The 22,016-nt window shown below is 42.7% G+C and overlaps 1 protein-coding gene across 1 annotated transcript in view; it reads left to right on the top strand.

The window, feature by feature from the left end:
* The window catches only part of PPP2R2B (protein phosphatase 2 regulatory subunit Bbeta), a 220,825-nt gene that overhangs the window by 166,041 nt on the left and 32,768 nt on the right, over positions 1-22,016 (top strand). The window contains exon 5 of the mRNA XM_023752142.1: positions 12,267-12,444. Coding sequence (XP_023607910.1) covers positions 12,267-12,444 — 178 coding nt within the window. The remainder of the gene's footprint in view (positions 1-12,266; positions 12,445-22,016) is intronic.

Here is a 22,016-nt window from a genome sequence, read left to right on the forward strand (position 1 = left end):
TAGGGGGTGTGCAGGAGGCAGCTGGTCGATGTTTCTCTCTCATCGATGTTTCTAACTCTCTATCCCTCTCCCTTCCTCTCTGTAAAAAATCAATAAAAATATATTTTAAAAAAAAATCATGAAACTGAAAAAAAGATTGAATGAAGGACAGCAAGTCAGAAAATGTTCAGCAAAGGTTTAAAAGCATAAATTGATTGGACAATGCCCAAATTTTCATTGCATTTTATATTCAATAAAATACCAAGTATCGAGGAAAATGTGAGAGCCTGGACAATTCCAGCTGGAGAAGCCCCAGTACTAAGTACACCCAAACCACGAGCTTGTGCAGCAAGAAACATTGTCTTGTGGGCCACTGGAGGCAGAGTGAACAAAACTGGGCAAGCCGCTCATTCTCCAGGATAGACAGTCAAGCCCAGGTCCCAGAGCTTTTGTAAGGGGCCTTGATTGGTGGCCCCCACGTAAAGGGAACCATGTGTGTCCAGGCCACTGATGGAGGAGTCCTTCTTCTGTTCCACCATCCTGTGTTTTAAAGGGAAGCATTATCTTTGCAGTCACAGCACAACCCAAAATATGTCAGCTGCCCGTTAAAATTCCCCGGAAGAAAAATACAGTATATTTTATATGAACAAACCCAAAATGTGAGTTAAGACAGTACCCAGAGAGATATGGGCACTAAAGGAACGAGTCACGTGGATACTTCAAAATAAACAAAATAAGTCCCTGTTTGTTCAAAAAGTGTGAGCAAAAGGTTCTTATTCTTAGGAGATGTGTGAGGCTGGCTTATTTCTCCTTATCCTCGGGTAGGGAGGAAAGCCCACAGTTGGAACCTTTCTGGAGTCTAGTGTGATGGTTAAAAAATCCAGATTAACAGTTCTGAGTGCAAATCCCAGCTCTGTCTTTGTGTAACTTTGGGCCTTTTATTTAAGCCCTCAAAGTATCAGTTTTATCATCAATAAAGTACATACATCATAGGACTTATCAGAAAATAATACTAGCACAGTATCTGATTTTAGTACTTACCATTCAATGATAGCTGACTTCAAGCTGGGAATCAGGAATGCTCAGAGCAGAGAGACAACTGGTAGACCCCAGTTGCTTCTTTTCATGGAAGCATAGAGTTCTATGAAGACAAGTGAGACACAAAAGAGTTCTTGCCCTGACTGGTTTGGCTTAGGGAGAAGAAAGGACTTCTACTTGCTCATATGACCAATTTGCCTATACCCATTAACCCTAATATCTAAGACTCTTTTAGTGAATGAGTTCACATTTCTGTCCTAAAGGAAATTTCCCCATATAATAAAAGGCTAATATGCAAAATTATATCTAATTGTCTCTGGATTGGGAGTTTCGACCGGGAGTTCAACCAGGGTGTGGGGCTGGCCCACCAACCGCTCGTGACCCCTCCCCTCAGCTGGCCCCACCCCACACCCCAATAGGGGCGTGGCCAGCCAGCCAACCTCCCACATCCCCTCCCCACACCCCCGGCCAGCCCAGCCCAGCCCGATAGGCCCCTATCGGGGCAGCCAGCCAGAACCTACCCATGCACGAATTCATGCACTGGGCCTCTAGTTCTTAATAAAATTCTGTAAGTACAAATAAGGAGATACTGGAGAATAGATCACCAATTTGAGTCCCTCTGGATAAATTGAGTGAGTGTGTTCCTACCCTGCAATGCCTGTTTTTGAAAGACAGTGAACTCTCACATTCTCACTGAGCTAAGAAGTTACATAATTAGTAGTAACTCCTGCAGAGGGAAGAGGCTGTGGCCAAGTCTCATGTGAGTGGCTCTGGGATGATAGCATTGACAGTTGCCTGGAAAGTCATTAAAAACTGACTCTGGACTCCAGGTTGCAAATCTCCCTATAGATTCTCCACCTTCAACCATTCGTCATCAAAAATGCAGAATTCTCTGCCTAGATTAAAGGATCCACTGTCAGATGTTAGACCTTCTGTCTTTATTTTCTGTTACCACTGAAGAAAAACCATCCAAGTAGGTCACTTTCCTTAAATAAAAACAACCAAAAAAGTTATCTCAATATTTTCTCCTCTGTCTTCACCACTAAGAAAAAAGTCCCACTTTTGTCTTCCAGCACAAGCTCATTGTTAACCTGGTTGACATTTGCAAATGCACATCCACCACTGGACACTCAAATTGACTTTCCAGAAACTCCCCCTTTAATTGGACTGCTTTTCTATGGAAACCGTCCTGCCAGCATCTGTGGTGAGAGAGATTCTGGCAAAACAATGTGCCCGGCCAAATGATCAGGTGGAATTAGCTTGCTCTCTATTTCTGTTTGATAGCGACACTGTGCCTTTGCATAATTCTCACTGATTATCCGAAGGGAAAGGCCATAACTCAGGCAGATGAGCTTTATTGGCAGCAATCCCTTCTGGGGAAGAAGGAAAAATGGATGAGCAGCAGCATTTGCATGTACCGTATATGCTGAGGGATCGACGTTTTAAGCAGTCTATAAACTAAGCTTGCCTAAATCCGAAACCTCAAAAAATGAAAATGCCACCTTGGCTGGGTAGGTCAGCTGGTTAAAGTATCGTCCCAATACGCCAAGTTGTGGGTGCGATCCCAGGTCAGGGCACATACGAGAATCAACCAATGAATGCATAACTAAGTGGAACAACAAACTGATGATTCTCTCTCTCTCTTTCTCTCTCTCTCTCCTTTCTCTCTCTCCCTCTCCTTTCTCTCTCTCCCTCTCTCTAAAATCAAAATCAGTAAAATTAAGGGAAAATAATGACTCCCTCTATTTTGTCTCATATCCTATAATTCACAACCAAATAAATTTGCATACTCCCATAAATATATCTTGAACAGAATGTCATTTTAAAAAGAGAGTGCTCATGAAGGAAAAATAAATAGTTGGGAAGAGGCTGGAGTCCGAGTCCTTGAAAGACTTGGAAATTAACAAGAAAGTGTTGAAGGAACACTCCAAACCGCTTCTGCTTATGCAGGAAGGGAGGTTCGTCTGCTATCTTTATTTGTTTACCTACTGAACCATAATATGGTTTCTGTTTTCCCTGGCTGTCCTGATTTATCTCAGTTTCTGCCTATGCTTTCCCCTGTCAAGATGGATAATGTGACTTTCACCTGTAATGGACAACCCTGCTTACTTTTCTGTGTCTTTTGAGGCATCGACCCACACACACTCCAGCAGTATCCTTGCTGGGAAGCTGGTCCTTTGCCCCCAGTTCTAGACTCTCCTCCTTTCCCTGGGAGAGTCCACAGAGAACCACTGAGCCCAGTCCCTGAGGAAATCTGGGTCCTCTCTATCATTATGAGATTTAGGAATATTTAGTCCCAGTTTCCTAAACCCCAAACAGCTTCAGATATCTGACAGTATGGAAGGCCAACGGTGTGGTTTGATCCTAGTTCAACATCAAAACCAAAGCTTTTTAAAAAACAAAAACCCCAATAAAACACAGTGCTTTGCCTTTTGAGGACTTGAAGATAAGAATCTTACTTCATACTCTTCTTCCCCTGGGAAATTTACAGCCCTTGCCTCCTTGGACGTCTCCCATTGTGAAAACAGCAGCAAACAATCTTCCTGCTCTACGTCTTTCTTTTTGGCACATTCTCACTTGTCGATCAATAAATGACCCTCTGCCAAGCTCCACAGCTTGGCTTCCTTCTTTGCCACTTACATTCTCCTTCTGTGTTTAAAAAAGAGCTCGTTTTTCTCTTAACCTCCAGTGAAATCTTCTCTTTATTCTCTCCCTTTGTTTTGCTTATCATTTCACTTAATTCTCAGTCTTACAGTCCCCACCTGCACCTGCCTCCATTCTCTACATTTCCCCTTTAAATAGCCAGAAGCTAATGAGATTACTCTGGGAGTCACGTGATCCTTTTCTGATCACACCAGGATAAGGAAATGGGCTTTAAATAGCAGTGTCAGGTGATACAATGGAAGAAAAGCCTTCGCGGGGATCTCAGCCGGGGTGGTAAACTGAGGATTCAGTTTTGTGCTCTCTGGGGTAGATAGGGCCTCCTGTCAGACCTGTGCCTTGATGTTCTCATCTGATAAACGAGTTCCCCATCACTGATGCTTCCTGCTTCATGGTGGTTGTGAGGATTAAAGAGATAGATAATGTCCCATGCTTGACTGAGTAGCAAGCCCCCCTACGCATTAGGTGCTGTGGTGACTATAGGGAGCAACAGTAAAGACATATCCCACACTTTCCTGGGTTTGGAAGCTGCAGCTACACAAGGATGAGAGAGAGAGGCAGTCAGTGACCAGCCAGGGATCCCAGACATATTATCATTAACGGATGAATATGACTTGTCTTATTTATACAAAATTGAGATCATACTGTACACATTTATCTGCTCAGTAATATAAACATCCCTCCAGGCCAATTCATCTTCTTTGAAGTAGCTGCAGATATTCTCAAGTATGGGCACATTCTCACTAAGTCACTCCCCTATTGAGAGGCATTCAGGTTGTTGCCAGATTTTGCTACAGTTCAGTTGTAACTACCCATGCTGCAGTGGACATTCTCAAACATGGATTATCGCAAACTTATGCGTTATTTTTGTAGGATAGTTTCCATTAACATAGGATTTGCTTTATTAACAGATGTATATGTTATCTTGTTTTAATAGCTACTTCCAGACTACCTTCTGAAAATCTTGCCGTGATTCATACTCCCACCAGCAAGTGCCTATGCTCGTCCCAGGATAGGGTGTTGCCAGTCATTGTAAATTTTGCCCATTCCAAACAGAGACACTACTGAGAAGGTAGCAGTGTAGCGATTAAGGGCAAGGACACTCTTGTCTAGAATTCACAAGGACCCATCTTAGCTCCAGCAAACACTAGCTATGTGACTTTCAGCTAAGACACATAACTGCCGTGTGTCTCAGTTCTCCTCATTTGTAAAAAGACGTATAATATGAGTGCCTGTGAGTATGAAAATAAATGGTTATAAAAGACTTAGGACAGTGACTGGTTTATAGTCCATTTTTAATAAGTAAAGATGAAAAGGTGAATAAATTAATCTTCTGTAAAATTAAGATTAAAAACATCTTAACTTGTATCTCCTTGACCACAAATAAGGTTGGACATATTTCTACATATTTCCTGGTCATTTGCTTTTCGCTTTCTTTAAATTTTTTGTTTATATCCTTTACCCATATTTTTATTGAGTTGTCTTTTTATCAATTTTTAGGAACTCTTTGTATATTATAAATAGTAACCCCTTTTCTGTCATTTTTATCGTCCGTAAATGATTTCCTTTTTATGTTTATTTTTAATAGAGTTTTATGGGTGGCGTAACATAAAAACCTCAGTCAGTACAGAACTATAAAAATAGTTTTAAACTCATATAATCTCATACTCCAAAGGATAACCACTGTTAAGAGCTCTATGGAAACCCTCCCATTGCCCCCGCAGATTCATTGGCTCCCAGCCTTGGCTCTTGGTCATCTGGGGGCTTTCAAAATAGTACCAGTACTTGGGTACCACCTCACAGGCATTCTGACTTAACAGAGCAGTGGTGGGGCCCAGACAATAGTTTTTAATAAGAGGCCACATTTTGATTCTAATGTGCATCTAGGGATGGGAACCAGACCAAGCTATTCTGAAAGGTCATTCATATGTCAATTTGGTCCTAAATCAGAGTGATGATAGTAATCACTACTGCCCTGTGTTGGTGGGAGGCAGAAGTGACACCATTTAGCTATGGATATAGCTTTATTCATATCCAAAAAGGGTCATGTTTCAAGGTTCTTCGAGATAGATGCATCTTTGTATGCATCCACACCTTTTTCATGTAATGACTTCCTAGACAACTTCCATCTCTAAGATTCTTGAAGTTGATAGCAACTTTATATTTATCTTCTTTTTAAATATATTTTTATTGATTTCAGAGAGGGAGGGAGAGATAGAAACATCAATGATGAGGAGTCATTGATTGGCTGCCTCCTGCACACCCCCCACTGGGGATCAAGCCCACAACACAGGCATGTGCTCTTGACCAGAATCAAACCCAGGACCCTTCCGTCTGCCAGCGGACGCTCTATCCACTGAGCCAAACCAGCTAGGGCTATATTTATCTTCTTGATTCTGTATGTTCCACAGTAAAAAAAAAAAATGACACAATGTCATATGCTATTTCTGAGGTCTTGTCCATGTTTGGTCACCAAATTTTCAGTGATATTTATCCTAATCACTAACAGGAAAATGTATGCAGACAGATTTTAGAAATGCTTTCATCAATAGCAGTTGAATAACAAAACAAAAACAATTTTGGGATTAATCCTAACCAAGCTAACCAAAAACTAAACCACTGTCTCTTTCCATTCACCGCCCCTCCATTTCCCCACCTATAAGCATTACTCAAAATTTTCCTCCACTGGTATGTTTTAAGATGAATCCTTTTTTCCTGTGGCATCACATAATGTGGAACATCAAGGGAAATAACAGGAAAGGCAGTGGACAGGGAAACACGTTTTGAGAAATAACAAAGTTGGCAGAAAATGGAAGTGTCTGGGAGAAAAAATAAGATAAAGCTGGCAGAATTGCAGGCTGCTGTGGGCTGCTAATTAGATGGCGAGTTTATCTTGTGAGGAGAAGGCCTTTTTTCTCTCCTTTCCATAGAGAAGCCAAAGAAGCCAAAGATACAGAGCATGAAATTGTTAGTCTGCCGTAAAAACCATCTTGCACTGGGTTTTTAAAACATATATCAATTCCCCAGGCAGTTTTTATGGGTAGCGTGTTGTTCTTATAGCTGGAAATAGGGGGTAAGACTCTATCTCTGTCTCCCTTCCCCCTACTTCTCCCTCTCTATGTGTGTGTATATATGTATGTGTGTGTATATATATATATATACATATGTGTGTGTGGATACACTTTTAAATCCTATATATATTTGTGTGTGTGTGTGTGTATGTATGTATGTATGTATGTATGTATATACTTTTAAATCCAGAACATTTTTATTATTAAGAATTGGCACTTTTTGCTACCTTTTGTGGAAGTTAATACTCGGTTTCTTTTATCCACCCTAGATTTAGACGAGCTGGGTTTCTCAACCTCAGAACTGTTGACATTCATTTTAGGCTGGATACTTCTTTGTTGCTGAGGGCTGTCCTATACATCAAAGGGCATTTAGCATCATCCTTGACCTCTACCCACTAGATGCCAGTTGCATACCCCCAGTTGTGACAACCAAAAAAATATCTCCAGACTGTCACATGGCAAAACTCCCTTCTCCCCCCTCCCCCCATTCAAAACCACTGATTTAGAGGATTACCAAGGTGAGTTGTCACTTCTCCCAAAACAATGTACCCAATGTCAATTAGAGCCCCTACCTTTTCAAGTGAAACAATATCTTTTCCTCTATTGAAGCAACGGACCTACCTCTCGTTATAGCATCAGTCAAAGTCTCTAACAATATATCCACCTTGAGACACAAATGCCTTTCCTCCCCATGAGACTCTAAGTGCCAGCCCTCATCTGTTTCGCTCACTCTGTCATGTGCCATCTAGAGCAGTGATTGGCCCTTAATAAATGCTTGTCGCGTGAAAGAATATCATTGTAAGGTATTTAAGAACCTGAAGCACAAAGCCTCACTTGGTCTGAAGGGGGTTTTCCTCTCAGGCTTATTTCCGTCTCTGTGACAAAGGCAGTAACAGAAGGAACTGGGGGCCTCTTGAGGCTGGTGAAGGGTGTGATCGGGGAAATCTAAAAGGTCTGTGATTTGGATGGGCTTCCCGGGTGTTTTGGCGCGGTGCTGCTGAGTGGCAGTTTCATTCTGCAAACAACAGCTCGGATGTGTGGCAGGAAGCCGGAGCCAACCTATCACGCCTGCTTTTTGAACTCCATCCACCATTGATCCATGGAGGGAACATGTTTTTTGATGCTTGTTAATTCCCTGACGCTTCATTAATTCCCCAAGAGGAAACACCCCAGGACCTGGGGGATGTGCCTCTGGAAACGCAACCTCAGTACAGACAGCACAAGGCCTTGAAATGCTTCTTTTCATGTGTGTTTTTTTAAAAAAATGGAATGAAGATGCATATTTTAAAAAATGAAAAATGACTGGCATTCTTCCCACTGAAGATGGGAAGTAATTGAATTTGTTAGTGGTTTATTTTATTTGACAGCCTTTGTACATACTCGATGTGGTTTGTTACACTGAATTACCCTTTAATAATGGGTACACGCAACGCCAGACTCTGCCCCCCAGGTTGGTTTGATAATTGGATGAACGACCATATTGTTCAAGGTTTTCATGACAGTGTGTGGACAGAAGCTATTTTCCTAACCAGAAAAGCCAGCAGCTTGCTTTGTTTTTTTCTCAATGTAGCTAATTGCTACCCAGTGACCAATCATTCTACTAGCCCTTTTCCTGAGGGATACAGTGTTGGGATGCTATGTTAGAGAGGCTGTTATAGAACTTACTGCTACGTTCTGTAATCATGTCAGAATTCCCTGGTTGGATGGAAGGGGTGCCTAAACCCCGTAGCCAATAGGAAAAAGTCAGAAAAATCTTCCCTAGGCAATCTCTCAAAAGGGACCATTTCTCCATAATTGGAAGTTAATGGTAAAAATTCTAATAACGGTTATCACAGGGGCTGGAGCCAGATTGCCAAGTTCAAGGTCAGCTCCCCCGCTTAGGGGTTTTATGACCTTGAGCAAGTTTCATGACCTTCTTTGCTTCAGGATCCACATCTGTAAAGTAGGAACAGTATTTGTACCTTCCTCTTAAGGTCATTGTGGAGATTCAATAACATGGTAAAGTGCTAGCATAATTCTGGCACAAAGTAAGTTCTCCATCAGTGTTTCTTGGTTAGATGGTATGTATCAGGCCCTGTGCTCAGTTTTCTCAGCAAAGCTACTGAGAGACTTGCTCTCTCTAACATTGCAGAAGGGAACACTGACATGGAGAAAGGGGAAGTGACACCCCAAGGCCATGTGGCCAGTAAGTGCTCCCGCCAGGATTCAAGCCCAGCTCTGCTGGCTCCAAAAATTCTCTTACACCATCACAGCTTCACATGTTGTACCTGTGTACCCCCTAGAAGAAGTTTGAAAAGCCGTGTACTTTCCTGAGCATTTTTATATAGGCAAATAAGCATTTCCGTTGTGATGTAAAGTAGTTACAGAGAATGTGGTTTTGGGAGTACATGGAACATAGGCAGTTAGGAATAAAACTGTTATATCACCTTTTAATGCATGCAAAGAAATTTAAATACCATCATAACTAGATACCCACCAATATCCATAAAAAATATGTGAACAAGTTATTTAAAAGAACCTTATATTCCTCCTTTTTCTTCTTTAAACATGCATTTCCACTGTATTTCCCCCCAAAGAAATGTTAGAAGCTTTTTTGATCATTTTTACAACAAGTAGGATTTCCTCCCATGTATATATGACTATAAGAGTTTAAAATTTTCTTGTGGATATAATTTCTTTAAAATTAATAGAGCACAATTCACTGAAATAACACTGACATGTAATTATGACAAGTAATGATTAAACATAAAAAGTAAAACTTTATTAGAATTTCATATTATAATGATCTAAGGGTAGGGCCTTGATTGACGGTACAGGCCAATTGTCCCTCCCAGAAGTATTTATATCTTGGACAGTGCACCGTAGTAAGGTTCAGGATGGGTGAGAGTCGGTCTTCTGTCTTTCTTTTGCAAAGGGCAGGAGAACCTAGGCTGTGGGTATCTCCTTAGATGATTTGATTTTAGGAAGAAACATGTACGGAAGTTAGAAATGGGGAAAGTTTCCTTTAAAACTGTTTCAGATAGTCCTTAGGACGCCTGTTTGAAAGGGCTGCTCGGTACCGCTGATCCGTGTTGCTTTGGGACAGGGATATTGACAAGCCAGACCCGATGTTGCCCCCATTTTCAAGGTGACTCACTCCCTCCTCCTTGACAATGAAGTCTGGTGTTGTTTAGCTCTTGGCTTTATCCCAAACCACAGTAATTGTCATTGGAGAGTCACGAAGGATGTTCATTGAAGGAAGCCCAGGGAAGGGCAAGATGGCAAACCTGAAGTGAGGCTGGACTCTGGAACTTTCTAGCCTCTCTACCTGCTCTCCATTTAGGGCCACTGATGGGGTGGGATAAGCTGCCCATATTCTCCACAGCCTCAAGCCTGTGGACCCAGAGCACCGCTGCCGGGTTTCCTGGCGCCCAGGAGGAGGTGGACAGCTCCTACATCAAACAGCCACACTGCAGCTTCCCAAAAGGGCTGGTTATGAACAAGAACATGAGGTGTGGGGCTGTGTATTTCCTAAGCTTCTTCAGGATACTCTGTATGGTGACTGCCCCGCATGTAGTAAATGCTCAATAAATGTTTACTGAAGGTTTTATCTGGGGGTCACTGTGAGGTCATACATTCCTGTATGTATTTCCTAATTGATGACATGGAGCCCACCTAACCTCATGACTTTAGCAGATCCTATTAGTCTCGATATAAAGTAATCTCAGTTATTTAGGGAGGGTGGTGAGAACATCTGTTGAACTCCGACAAGGAGCTATGGAGCAAGCATGGATTTAAATTGAGAGCATTTTTTTAAAAGACCCCACAATGTTGATAATGTTGATTGTACTTAACCCCGGTTTTCAAGTGTTTGCCCAAGGTTACTGAACAGCTAAAAAACCATCATGTGCTTCCACAGATGGCCATCTCTCTCTTTTCCTCCTCCGACTCCATGTTCTTTCTGTTCTTCACTCCTTTCTGGCCATCTTCCCTCTCTCAGAGTCTTGCCTTGAGTCTGTGGACTTAACTGGGGCGCTGGAGGTTGCCATGGGAAACACAGCTGTTGTTTTTCCTCTATGAAGAGTCAGTGCAGGAGGGCGCTTGAGTCCTCACTTTTAGCCTCTCCCTGCTGTGCGTTTTCACAGACTTCGTCTAAACCGGAGCCTCCGGTGGTTCCATGATGCAGCTCAGCTTTCACTGTGTCTCTGAAGGGGGTTTTTCTGACCCAAGGCCGACATCTGTGTAGCTGCTGTGGAAAATTGTGAAGAATCGCCAGCGTGGTCACCAAATAAGCCATGTGACAGCAACATTCATTTTGTTAGTAAATAGGTTCTGGGAAGTGAAAGATGATCTTGGATTTCCCAGGAGGGGAGGTAGCAAAGGTAATGAGAAAGAGGCTGAGGGAGGAAGAATGAAAGGGGTGGGGAGAGACAGAAGGGGTGGAGAGGTAAGGGAGAGACACAAGAAGGAGGGAATGCCTTAACAGGAAGGGGGGTCAGTAATGGACAGTTACTGGGGACTCTGTGAGCCTTCCTTATATTCCCAGTAACATCTGTGATCCAGCCCTGACTGTGAGCCCACATCTTCTCCTACCAGGATCCTTCCTTCCTCGCTTCTCTCACTGTTTTTCCTACACTCTAAGCATGCTCCTACCCCAGGGCCTTTGCACTTGCTGTTTCCTCTGCCTGGAATGATCTTCCCTAGAGAGCAACATGGCTCCCTCCCTCACTGCATTCAGGCCTATACTCAAATGCCACGCCCTGAGAGGCCTTCTATGACCACCCCACCTCACTAGCACACCGTCTATTCTCTAACCCCTTAACCAACTCAGGTTTCCATCATGTCTGATACAAAGGAGTGATTTAGTGAATATTTATTGAGCGAATAATTAATCACTAACTCCCAGGCCCAGAACACAGGAGTCGCACATTTACCCATATATACTTTGCACTCTCCCCTCAGAGATTTTGCACAAGCTGAACCCTCTGACTAGAGCACAGCTCTCTCCTCCCCACCCCCCACTTCTGCCTGGTAGATTCCCACAAACCCTTCAAGTCCTGCCTTGTTTAGTAGTCTCACCTTTTTGACAGCTCCTTTGACCTCCCCAGGTTGACACAGGACCTGTCTGACCAACACTGCCTGGGCGGTGCCTACTGACCTCCATCACAGCACAAATCACCGGCATGACATGTCTATTTAGTCTCCCATGTCCCAAGTGCATTCTTCCAGGGCCTAGAATATGGAGTGACTAAGGTCTCAGACTCCAGAGACAAGGAGTGCCAGGCATGAGCTCAAGCTGTGTGACTTTACATAAATTACTTAACCTCTCTGGCCTAAGTGATGGTGACATTTTTTAGAAAAGAGTAAAACTAAAAGGAACAGAGGGAACAGGAACAGCGTGATTTATGTCTCCTTCTCTTGGAGCTCTTTCTGATGTGCTTATGGTTTTATGTGTGAACATAAAGGACATAAACATGCTTGCTCTTTTCCTAGTGCAGAGCGTTGGTCCTAAAAGGATGTACTTCTCTTGTTTCCCAGGTGCCTGTCCTCAGACCCATGGACCTGATGGTGGAGGCCACCCCGCGAAGAGTATTTGCCAACGCACACACATATCATATCAACTCCATATCAGTCAACAGCGACTATGAAACCTACATGTCAGCTGATGACCTGAGGATTAACCTATGGAACTTTGAAATAACCAATCAAAGTTTTAGTATCCTTTCCTTGGGGCCAATAACCAATTGGCTTGAATTAGGAGTATTCAGGTAAGAGCAGGCTTGGGCAAAAGTGGAATGAAAGGAGTTGTCATAACTAAACACCTAGCACTTGTGGAAAACTGTCGTCTTTTAAATTACATTGGCATCTATGACGCTCTTTCATCCTAACAGCATTGGGGAAGCTTTGAGTTACAAGTTGTGGGCCAGGACGAGCTCTGGATTGGAACTCTGAATCAGTTCCTTCATACAGACGCATTTGTGTGTCTTGAATTAAAACTAGATGTGACTTTATCAACTATAAGATAGGACCCTAGACCTCAGTTAAGGGTTTCTTCCTCTTATTGAAGTATTCTTCAATGGCCTGTCTGGACAGCATGGACCGCAGGTATGCATCATGATTTTTATTGTATCATAATAATGGCTGCCATTTATTGAGTTCTAAGCACTGCACTGGGAACTTTTTGCATAGAATCTCATTTGGAGATGTGCACATATAATATTAGAGCTTGATGGATTTTCATAGACAGAATACACCTGTGTAACCAACATCTGGATCAAAAACCAAACTTTATTTGCAATCCTCAAGTCCCCATCACTCTTCTTTTCCATCTCTATCCACCAAGGGTATATTTGATATGACCACCCCATAAGGTCAATATTATTAGCTCATGTTTAGTTAAAATTTAGAGAAGTCAAGGAAATTGCTGAGTGAGTGTCTGAGCCAGTATTTTTACTGCACTATACTGACCCTCTGTTTGATAATACAAGTCAGATACTTATTCAGTACGTGTCATGTGAGCCATCCCACCACAAACCTGGAAATCTCAATCTCAGTTAATGGTTTCTCCACCCAAACAGCTGAACAACTGATGTAGGAGTCAATATTCTTTTTCTCACTCACTAGCCTTCCTACCTCCAACCCAATCTACCCTTGAGCCCTACCTTTTCTTCCTCTAAATTATATCTCAAAGCAACTCGTTTCTCTCCATCTGCATTCCTTCCAGCCACACTAGTAAAGTCCACTGTTTTCTCACCTGTGTGACTGCCCTCATCTATATGGTCTCCTTCTTTCTTGCTGTCTTACAAATGCTTGTTCCCTTACAGGGGAGACCTTTCAACATGTAATCTCGGTAACATTTCTCCCCTGCTTAAAACACTCTAATAGCTTCCCATTGACATAGAATAATATCCAAGTTCTTTACCTTGGACGGGAAGATGCCACACAATCTGGACCCTGCCCCCTCTGTGGTATCCTGTTATATCACTCTTTGCTAATTCACTCTGCTTCAGCCAACTAATTTTTTTTTCTGTTCCTGGATACACCTTGTTGTTACTTTCATGCTTTGCATGTGCTGTCCCCTCTTTCTAGAATATTCTTCCCCCAGAGTTCACATGGCTAACTATCTGTCATCATTCAGACTTCAATCTCATGCCACCTCCTCAGAGATATTTCCATTAATTCCCAAGTATACCCAATAACCCTCTATCCCTGTTATCGCAAGAGCACTTATCACTATTTAAAATTGTTTCTTTATTTATGTATTTGGTATTTCCCCATATTTGAATGTAAATTCTATGAGGAAAGGGACTTTATATGATCCATTTATGTATCCCAGTACCTGGAACATTCTGACATATTGGAAATCCCATTTGGGTTGAACATGTCAAGTTTGAAGTATTAGTAGGTCTTCCAAGTGGAGATATTTAGTAAATAGCTGATTATTAAATCTAACCTGGAAATTTTATTTTAAGAAGATATTAGACTCTAATAATTAGAGTAAAGCTTTGAATGTTCTGATATAAAATAGACCCTCATAATGGCTCAAGCATATAAGAGATTATTTCTCTTGTAAAGTCTAATATTGATTATCCCCATCACCAGACTGACTCCTCCAATTCAGAGATTCGGGTTTCTTCCATCTTGTCATCATGTCCATCTGCATCAGGACAGCAAAGGGAGAAGATTGTGGTGGACCACACTAGGGAGGCTCCTATGAGCCAAGCTAAAATAGTGTGCATTCCATTGGCTAGAAGTGAGTCAAATGGCTACCTCTAACTGCAAGGCAGGCTGGGAAATGTAGTTTAGTTACATGTGTGTAAGAAAAAAAGACCTGGTTTTGGCACAGCCATCTAGTCTGCACCACAGAAGAGTGTTCAGTAGCTCCACAAGGCTTTTCAGGGAAGGCCGTTTTAAGCAGGTAGAGGTGATTTTGGAGACACTGAGAACTGGCCGTCAGGACCATGACTGGCAGCTTCTGCTGCTCACAAAGCCACCTCCACATACTGTCTGAGCCTGTGAGAAGCTGCCTACAGATTTTGCCTGGAAGTGCAGCTGCTAATAGAATGCGTGTGGGTGGTGGTTCCCTTTCTCCCTTTACGTCTATTCCAAGAGCCAGAAATCTGCTCAGGCTCAGCTGCTGTCACTCGGAGCTGCTGCTGTCCCCGATCTAGATGACACGTTTTCTGAAGTTTGCCTCTAGGCCTTCAAGGGGAAGGAAGTTTCTTGAGGCATTTGGGGAGACAGGCGCCTTGGGGAGAATGCAAAGGGGAAATATTAATAGCACAACTTAGGTTATATTCTGCAGATGTCAGACAGCCTGCCAGATGCTAGCATACAAATGAGACTGTGTCATTCACCCTGAAAGCAGCCATATGTAAAATAATCATTGTCATCATGAGAGTGATGATCACTGATATCTATATAGTTGTTTTCAACCAGACCACCCTAAGCCCTGAGCAGAATGTACAAACCAGGGCCCTATTGCTCATCGTCACTGAAGTGCAGCCACCGCTGGGGTAGGAAGTGGCCACCTTTCAAAACAGCCTCAGGAAAGCATCAACCACCAGGCGGGTCTTATTAAATCCTGTGTCATTTAGCACCATTTCTCCAATGCCCGATGGTTCAGGATGGAGTGGTGCGGGGTTCCCACAGCATGGCATGAGTACCACTGAGGTGGTAGGCACAGTCTTCTAAGCCAGTGATGGCGAACCTATGACACGCGTGTCAGAGGTGACACATGAACTCATTTTTTTTGGTTGATTTTTCTTTGTTAAATGGCATTTAAATATATAAAGTAAATATCAAAAATATAAGTCTTTGTTCTACTATGGTTGCAAATATCAAAAAATTTCTATATGTGACATGGCACCAGAGTTAAGTTAGGGTTTTTCAAAATGCTGACACGCCGAGCTCAAAATGTTCACCATCAGTGTTCTAAGCACTAGGTAGACTAATTTTTTTCATAGTTACGAATTTATGGTAATGAATAGTATAAAATACAACTATCAAGCCTATGACTTCCTAGGCACTGAAAAATTCCTTTAAATTAGAAAGTATGTTTGTGTAAAGAAAATCATTAAGTGAAAAGTAAGACAAGTGATCTTGTGATATGGATTTTGTAAGTCTTAACTTCCGGTGACTAGCATTTGGTGTGACATTGGAATTATGGTTGAGAACACAGGCTTCGAGTCCAACCAGCCTAAAGTTCTCACCCAGCTCAACTACTTGCTGGCTGTGCAAACTTTAACATGTGTCTTAACTTATCCAGCCCTCTACTTCATGACGTGTAGAGAGGAGGTCTATCAAACAGGATTGTGAGAATTTGTGTTTTTAATATTGATTGATTGTGTGTATATGAACACACACATACCTAGGGCAGTACCTTGCTCAGAAATGATTCATAAACAGGGACCAACACAATCCTAATTATTATTGAGAGGACAAAGAAACAGGAAAGTTGAATGTTGGAATGGTGAATTCTGCTGAATTCATTACCTGGGTCAAGTTCTCAGTTCTAGACTTCTCCTCTGGTTCTGCAGTGGGATGCTCTTTGCAAAGTGTCGCTCATTCTACCCTAGTTACCAGGTACTTGCAGGATCTCTGAGGTTCAGGGCCCTGTGTTTAGCACCATATCAAAGTGAGGCATTCTTAGCCTCCTGACACCTGGTCTTGAATTCTCTCCTTTCCATCCACAGTGAGTCTGTCCCTGCGTGACAGGTTCTGGTTTAAAGTGGTCAAACATTGGCCTTACTGGGTTAACTACATCAGGACAATAATAACTCATTTCTAGATAAGTGATTTTCTAGGACAGTACAGAAAAATTGCTATAAAAATATATTGCTTCTTTACAAAAACTACATTATACCTAGGATCCTTTGAACTCTCTTCTCAGGACTAAGCATGAGTTGAACTGGGCTCTTCCTCAGTCCAATACGGGACCTATTAAATATATGCATGTCGAGTACAAGTAAAGACTGACCACAACAACTGTACCATGCGCACCTAATTTGTGCCAGGCACTGCACTAAGTTATGGGGATATGCAAGTGAAAAGAAACAAACTGTCTGCTTTCAGAATGACTTGCAACCAATAATCAGACTATTGAATCTGTAACTACAAATAAGTCCATGAATGCATTTTTTAAAACCTACTATAGACTAGGGAATAAAAGAAGGCTTTGCTGAGGAACTGATTACTGAATTGAGACCTGAAAGAGGAAGAGTGTGAGTTAACCTGGAAAAGAGGTGTGGAGAGATTAGTTCAGCATGTACAAAGGTCCTGTGGCAGGAGGGAGCACAGTGTGTTGGAGGAACTCTAAGAAGGCCACTGTGACTAGGGGCCACAGAGTGAGGTAGAACATGGTGCAAGCAAGACTGGAGAGTTCTGCAGAAGTCCAGCCTCTGGACATGAGAAAGAGGATTTCTCTGGGAGAAGCCAACTGGAGTACTTCATCTTTGACCTCGTTATCAGCCCTGTGAATCAGCCCTTTGTGGGTTGATTCCCTGATCAAGGGACCATGTAACCTCAATTGGTGGCTTTCAGCTGTCACTCCGTAGTACCATGGACAGCAGCCTTTTTTAATCCAGTGAGAACCTGCCAGGCAGGCTTTGAGGGAAGCTGTAGGCCTAGTACAAATCTCTCCCTTGTGGCTGCTGTGCTTTTATCCATAAATGTGCATGTCAATCTCAGACTGGCTTTCAGCATAAAAGGAGAGCATTTTTTCCAATGACACATCCAGCACAGTGGCCTGTGTGTGCCAGGGCAGCCCCTCCTTCCCGTATTCAATGCAGCTTTGGTGGCTTTTCCCAGGCCTGGTGCCTTGCTTTTGTAGCTGCTGAGACTCTGTCTCTGAGGCCAGACCTAGGGCTTTATGGGGCTGGGGATTTCTCCCACCCCCAACCCCACCGGGCCAGCCCTTTGAGCCTCAGGGAGTCAGAAAAAAGGGCAAGAACGCGGCTATGCAGACTTCTCCTGGGCTTGTTGGGCTCCCTCGGAGCTCATTATAGCTGAGTAGTTGGGAAAGCAGATTCTGGAGTCAGGCTCACTTGGGTTTGCATCTGACTTCTTCTCCTAAGATCTGTGTGACACTGACAGGTTGTTTAACATCTCTCTGAACCTCAATTTCCTCATCAGTTCATGGAGACAATACCACCATCTATCTTGTAAGGTTGTTGTGAGGATTAAATGAGGTGATCATGTAAAATGCTTAGCAGATTGCCTGGCACAGAGGGAAGGCATGGTACTGACAGTAATTAGTACCTGGAACATTTCCCCAGCCTCCTGGTCTTACCTTGCTGTTTGGATTTCATTATCTTCTAAGAAAACCACAGGTTAAATGAGTCACACTCTACAGGCCTGGCATGTCGGCCTATTGACATACTGTGGGTTTTCTGCATTTTTACATATCCCTACAGAAGGCTGCTAAGTCACAAGGAATTAAAGTAAAATCCAGAAACATTTATTGAGCATTTACTGTGCACTGGAAATGTCAAGATATAAAAGTCTACCCCTGTTATTATATCCCATGTCATCTTGAGGTTGGGTATAATGATAATGATCAGGGTTCAACCAGAGAAGCAACACCGGGAGAGAGAGAGAGAGAGAGAGAGAGAGAGAGAGAGAGAGAGAGAGAAACCCAGAGAAATAAAATGAATTTCCCAAAATGAATTTCCCAAGTTCTCTGAGCAAAATAGATTTGGAATCAAAATTATATCCAAATTTCCTGACTCCATTTTGTTATGATCATGGTACTTATCACTTGGGTTGCGGGAAACGAGTTAAGTCGGCTCGCGTGAATTGCGCGTACTCCGCGGGAGCCGTCTTAAACTCGGTTCATATAGATTTGCGGTGGAGTGCGGGAAACGTGTAAACTCGGGCCGATTGTAACTGCGTATTACCAAATATTTCATTTCAATCGAACCCATACTTCAAAAGATATAGGCATTTTAACGCGCCATCTTATATTTTGGCGGGAAATTCACCCGACACCGAAGTGTTATCATAATATTATCTTGAACTTTCCCCCATAGAAATGAGGCTCCTGGTGTCCATCTCTCTCATGGACTGTTCTTAGCCAAGGAAACTACTTTTTTAATGTTTATTGTCTTTATTTAATAATATACATTTACTGTAGGGATTATAAAATGACCTATAATCTCATCACCTAGTTTTGGTATGCATATAGGGAATTTACATCACAATTTTAACTAAATTCTAGCTAACTCAACTGTAAGAGCTCAGAAAAATAAGAAAATAAAAGGAAAAACTTTAACTCTTGATTTACCCAGAAAGCCTTCTCCTGTTTAATCTGGGACACACACACACACACACACACACACACACACACACCCTGCCCCCACACATACACATACACTCTTCCCTGCTTTATTTTTCTGTTTAGCGGTTATCACTATCTAATATACTGTATACGGTATTTATTTACCTTGTTTAGTGACTATGTCCCTACTAGAATATAGGCTACACGTATTAGGCTGTGTTCTCTGCACCCAGAAGAGTATTGGCTGATTCTTTGTGAACATTTGTGAAATGTGTGGAGGAATGAGTAAATGAATGAATGAATGAATGAATGAATGTATGGACACAAGCTAGAGTCACTAAAGGGTAACTTACATGCTTACCTTGGAATCTAATTCCCCTATAACAGTGGTCGGCAAACTCATTAGTCAACAGAGCCAAATATCAACAGTACAACGATTGAAATTTCTTTTGAGAGCCAAGTTTTTTAATCTTAAACTATATAGGTAGGTACATTGTTATTAACTTAATTAGGGTACTCCTAAGTCTTAGGAAGAGCCATACTCAAGGGGCCAAAGAGCTGCATGTGGCTGGCGAGCCGCAGTTTGCCGACCACGGCCCTATAAGAAATAACTATATTTCCTTCCTGTCTGTTCTCTCTCTCTCTCTCTCTCTCTCTCTCTCTCTCTCTCTCTCTCTCTCTCTCTCTCACACACACACACACACACACACACACACACACCACACTCCTTTTTATGTGGCTATGGACAGACTGTATATATTTTGTATCTAACATTTCTCACCTAAAATTATATATAGAGAGATAGATACATAGATGGATAGATAAACATAGAAAATATATTTTCCCATCCTAAAACACTACAACGTTATTAAAAGAAAATGTGAAAATAATAACTGAAAATTGAAAAGAAAAAATTGATAGACCCACTCAGATAGAACTGTCACTAACATTTGGTAGCATACCTTTCAACTCATCATTTTCAGAGTATACATTTTTAAATAACATTATGATCATACTTTAGATAGAATTTTTCATACTATGTTTTTAACTGACCTGGAATTTCACTACATAAATGATTTAGTGAGATAAATCAAAATTCCCTAATTGTATTATTTCCCTATTGTGTATATGTGTGAGTGTATATATATGTATACGTATGTTGTTGTCAATCTTTTTTAATGTTGCATTGCAAATGCAGACTTTTTTACAGAAAGCTTCCTCTAAATTTGGGCTTAAGAAAATGACTTTTGCATAGCCCCATTGCTACCCCTTAGCATCTTGCCATAACCCTCTCCATTCCCTCACTCCACTGCTGAGGTGATTTATGGCTCTGGCTTCTTATTTGTTTTAGGCTGATCTCTTAAGGGGTGACCTCCCGGTGTCTTCAATTATTATTTTAAATGATGCTTTAGGCTACTGCCTGGCACAGCGGTGCCCTCACCTTCCCACCTTCTGCCTTCCAAGCATGGAGCTCAGCTGCCAAACTGCCTGTGCCCCCTCCTGTCCTCAGAGCTGCCTCCAGAGCCCTAGTGGAGAGGCAGATTAACCCCTTTTGTTAGCAGACGTAATTTGCCCCGGCTCAGCATTAATACAGAATGCCATAAGCAGTCGGGGTCAGGAAGAACAGATCTGTCAAGCCCCAGGGTTAATTTAATAGCAATCTGTTGGCTGTCTGCCTTGTGTATCATCCGTGAAGCCAACGCTGTTTTGCTTTTGCCGTTTAGTTCTTTGGGACAACAGGGAAATAATTTGGATAGAGAGCTCTAGACGATGGGGAAGAGAAAATTGACTGTCAAAATGCATCATCCCATGTTCAAGATAATACAGGGAGCTGTGCATTGCTCATGTCCTTTCTCCTCCCGCCCCAACGTGAAGGGCAAAACCACACAGACCGAAGGTGTGTGTCTCCCTTTACAATAGTGTAAGGGTTTCTAGGCGGACAGAGGTGAAAGACACCCTACCGTCACCCCCATGAGCCATTGAATTTTTGGTAACTGGGCTCCTTCTCCCAAATGTCTCTAGAACTGAGCAAATTCTCCCTCATAAACAATTCAGGAAATCCCTTACCGTGTTTCTGTCCCAACTTCTGGCTCAAAAAAAAAAATTATCACATCATAGGACACAAAAATCCTAGATCAGATGCTGTGTCCCAATTGTGGTTCTGAAAAATGTGACCCCCAAAATGGACAGTGAATTAAGAGAGCACAGGCCCTGAGCAGAAGTCAGCTCCCTCCCAGATTAGCCAGGGGGCAGTCCAACAGAGCCAGACTCACCACACTCAGCAGGGCTGGCTCGGGGGGCGGGGGGGGGGGGCATTCCCCAGCGATGAGGGGGCATGTGGTCCAGAACCAGGTTCTGGAGTTGGACAAACTTGGGTTCAAATGAAGCTCCTCCCCCTGTTGGTCAGATGGCTTTGCATAATTTACCTCCAGCACTATTTCCTCTGCTGAAAATGGGCCTCTTAATGGTACTGACCTCCTAAGGCTGAGGTGAAGGTTAAATGGGACAGTCCATTTGATCATCTTTAACTGCAGGTTGGTATTCTCTTCCTCCTCGTCCTTATCGTCATGGTTGTTAAAAAGAGTAGAGGTCAAATTCACCCCCTGACCCCCACAGAATCAGACCCTAACAAGCACTCTAGTCTTAAGGGAGGTGCTTGAGGATGAGGGATGATGGGCAGTTGTCTCGGCCCAGGATGGGACGGGGAGCTGGATCCAGACGTGGCCGACTCAGTGGTCACCTCCCAGGAGGGTGCTCTTGATGGTGGTGCGTGTTGCTGGTTTCCCAGATATGTCTAAGCGCTTCGTTTTCACACATTCCGACTCGGGCTTTATTTTTAGGTGAGAAAAAATAACCATGGATATGGCACCTCCCCTGCCCTCCCACACAGCAAAGCAAAGATCCCTTCCAGTGCCTCTTGTGTTTAGAGCTACCCTGGAGGAGGTCGAGAAAGCTGACGGCAGGTTTTCTTGTCCTATTTTGGGAAAGGAGAAATCTGCTCACGGCACAGC

This window comes from Myotis lucifugus, unplaced genomic scaffold (assembly GCF_000147115.1).
Source record: "Myotis lucifugus unplaced genomic scaffold, Myoluc2.0 scaffold_28, whole genome shotgun sequence".
NCBI classification, from domain to species: domain Eukaryota; kingdom Metazoa; phylum Chordata; class Mammalia; order Chiroptera; family Vespertilionidae; genus Myotis; species Myotis lucifugus.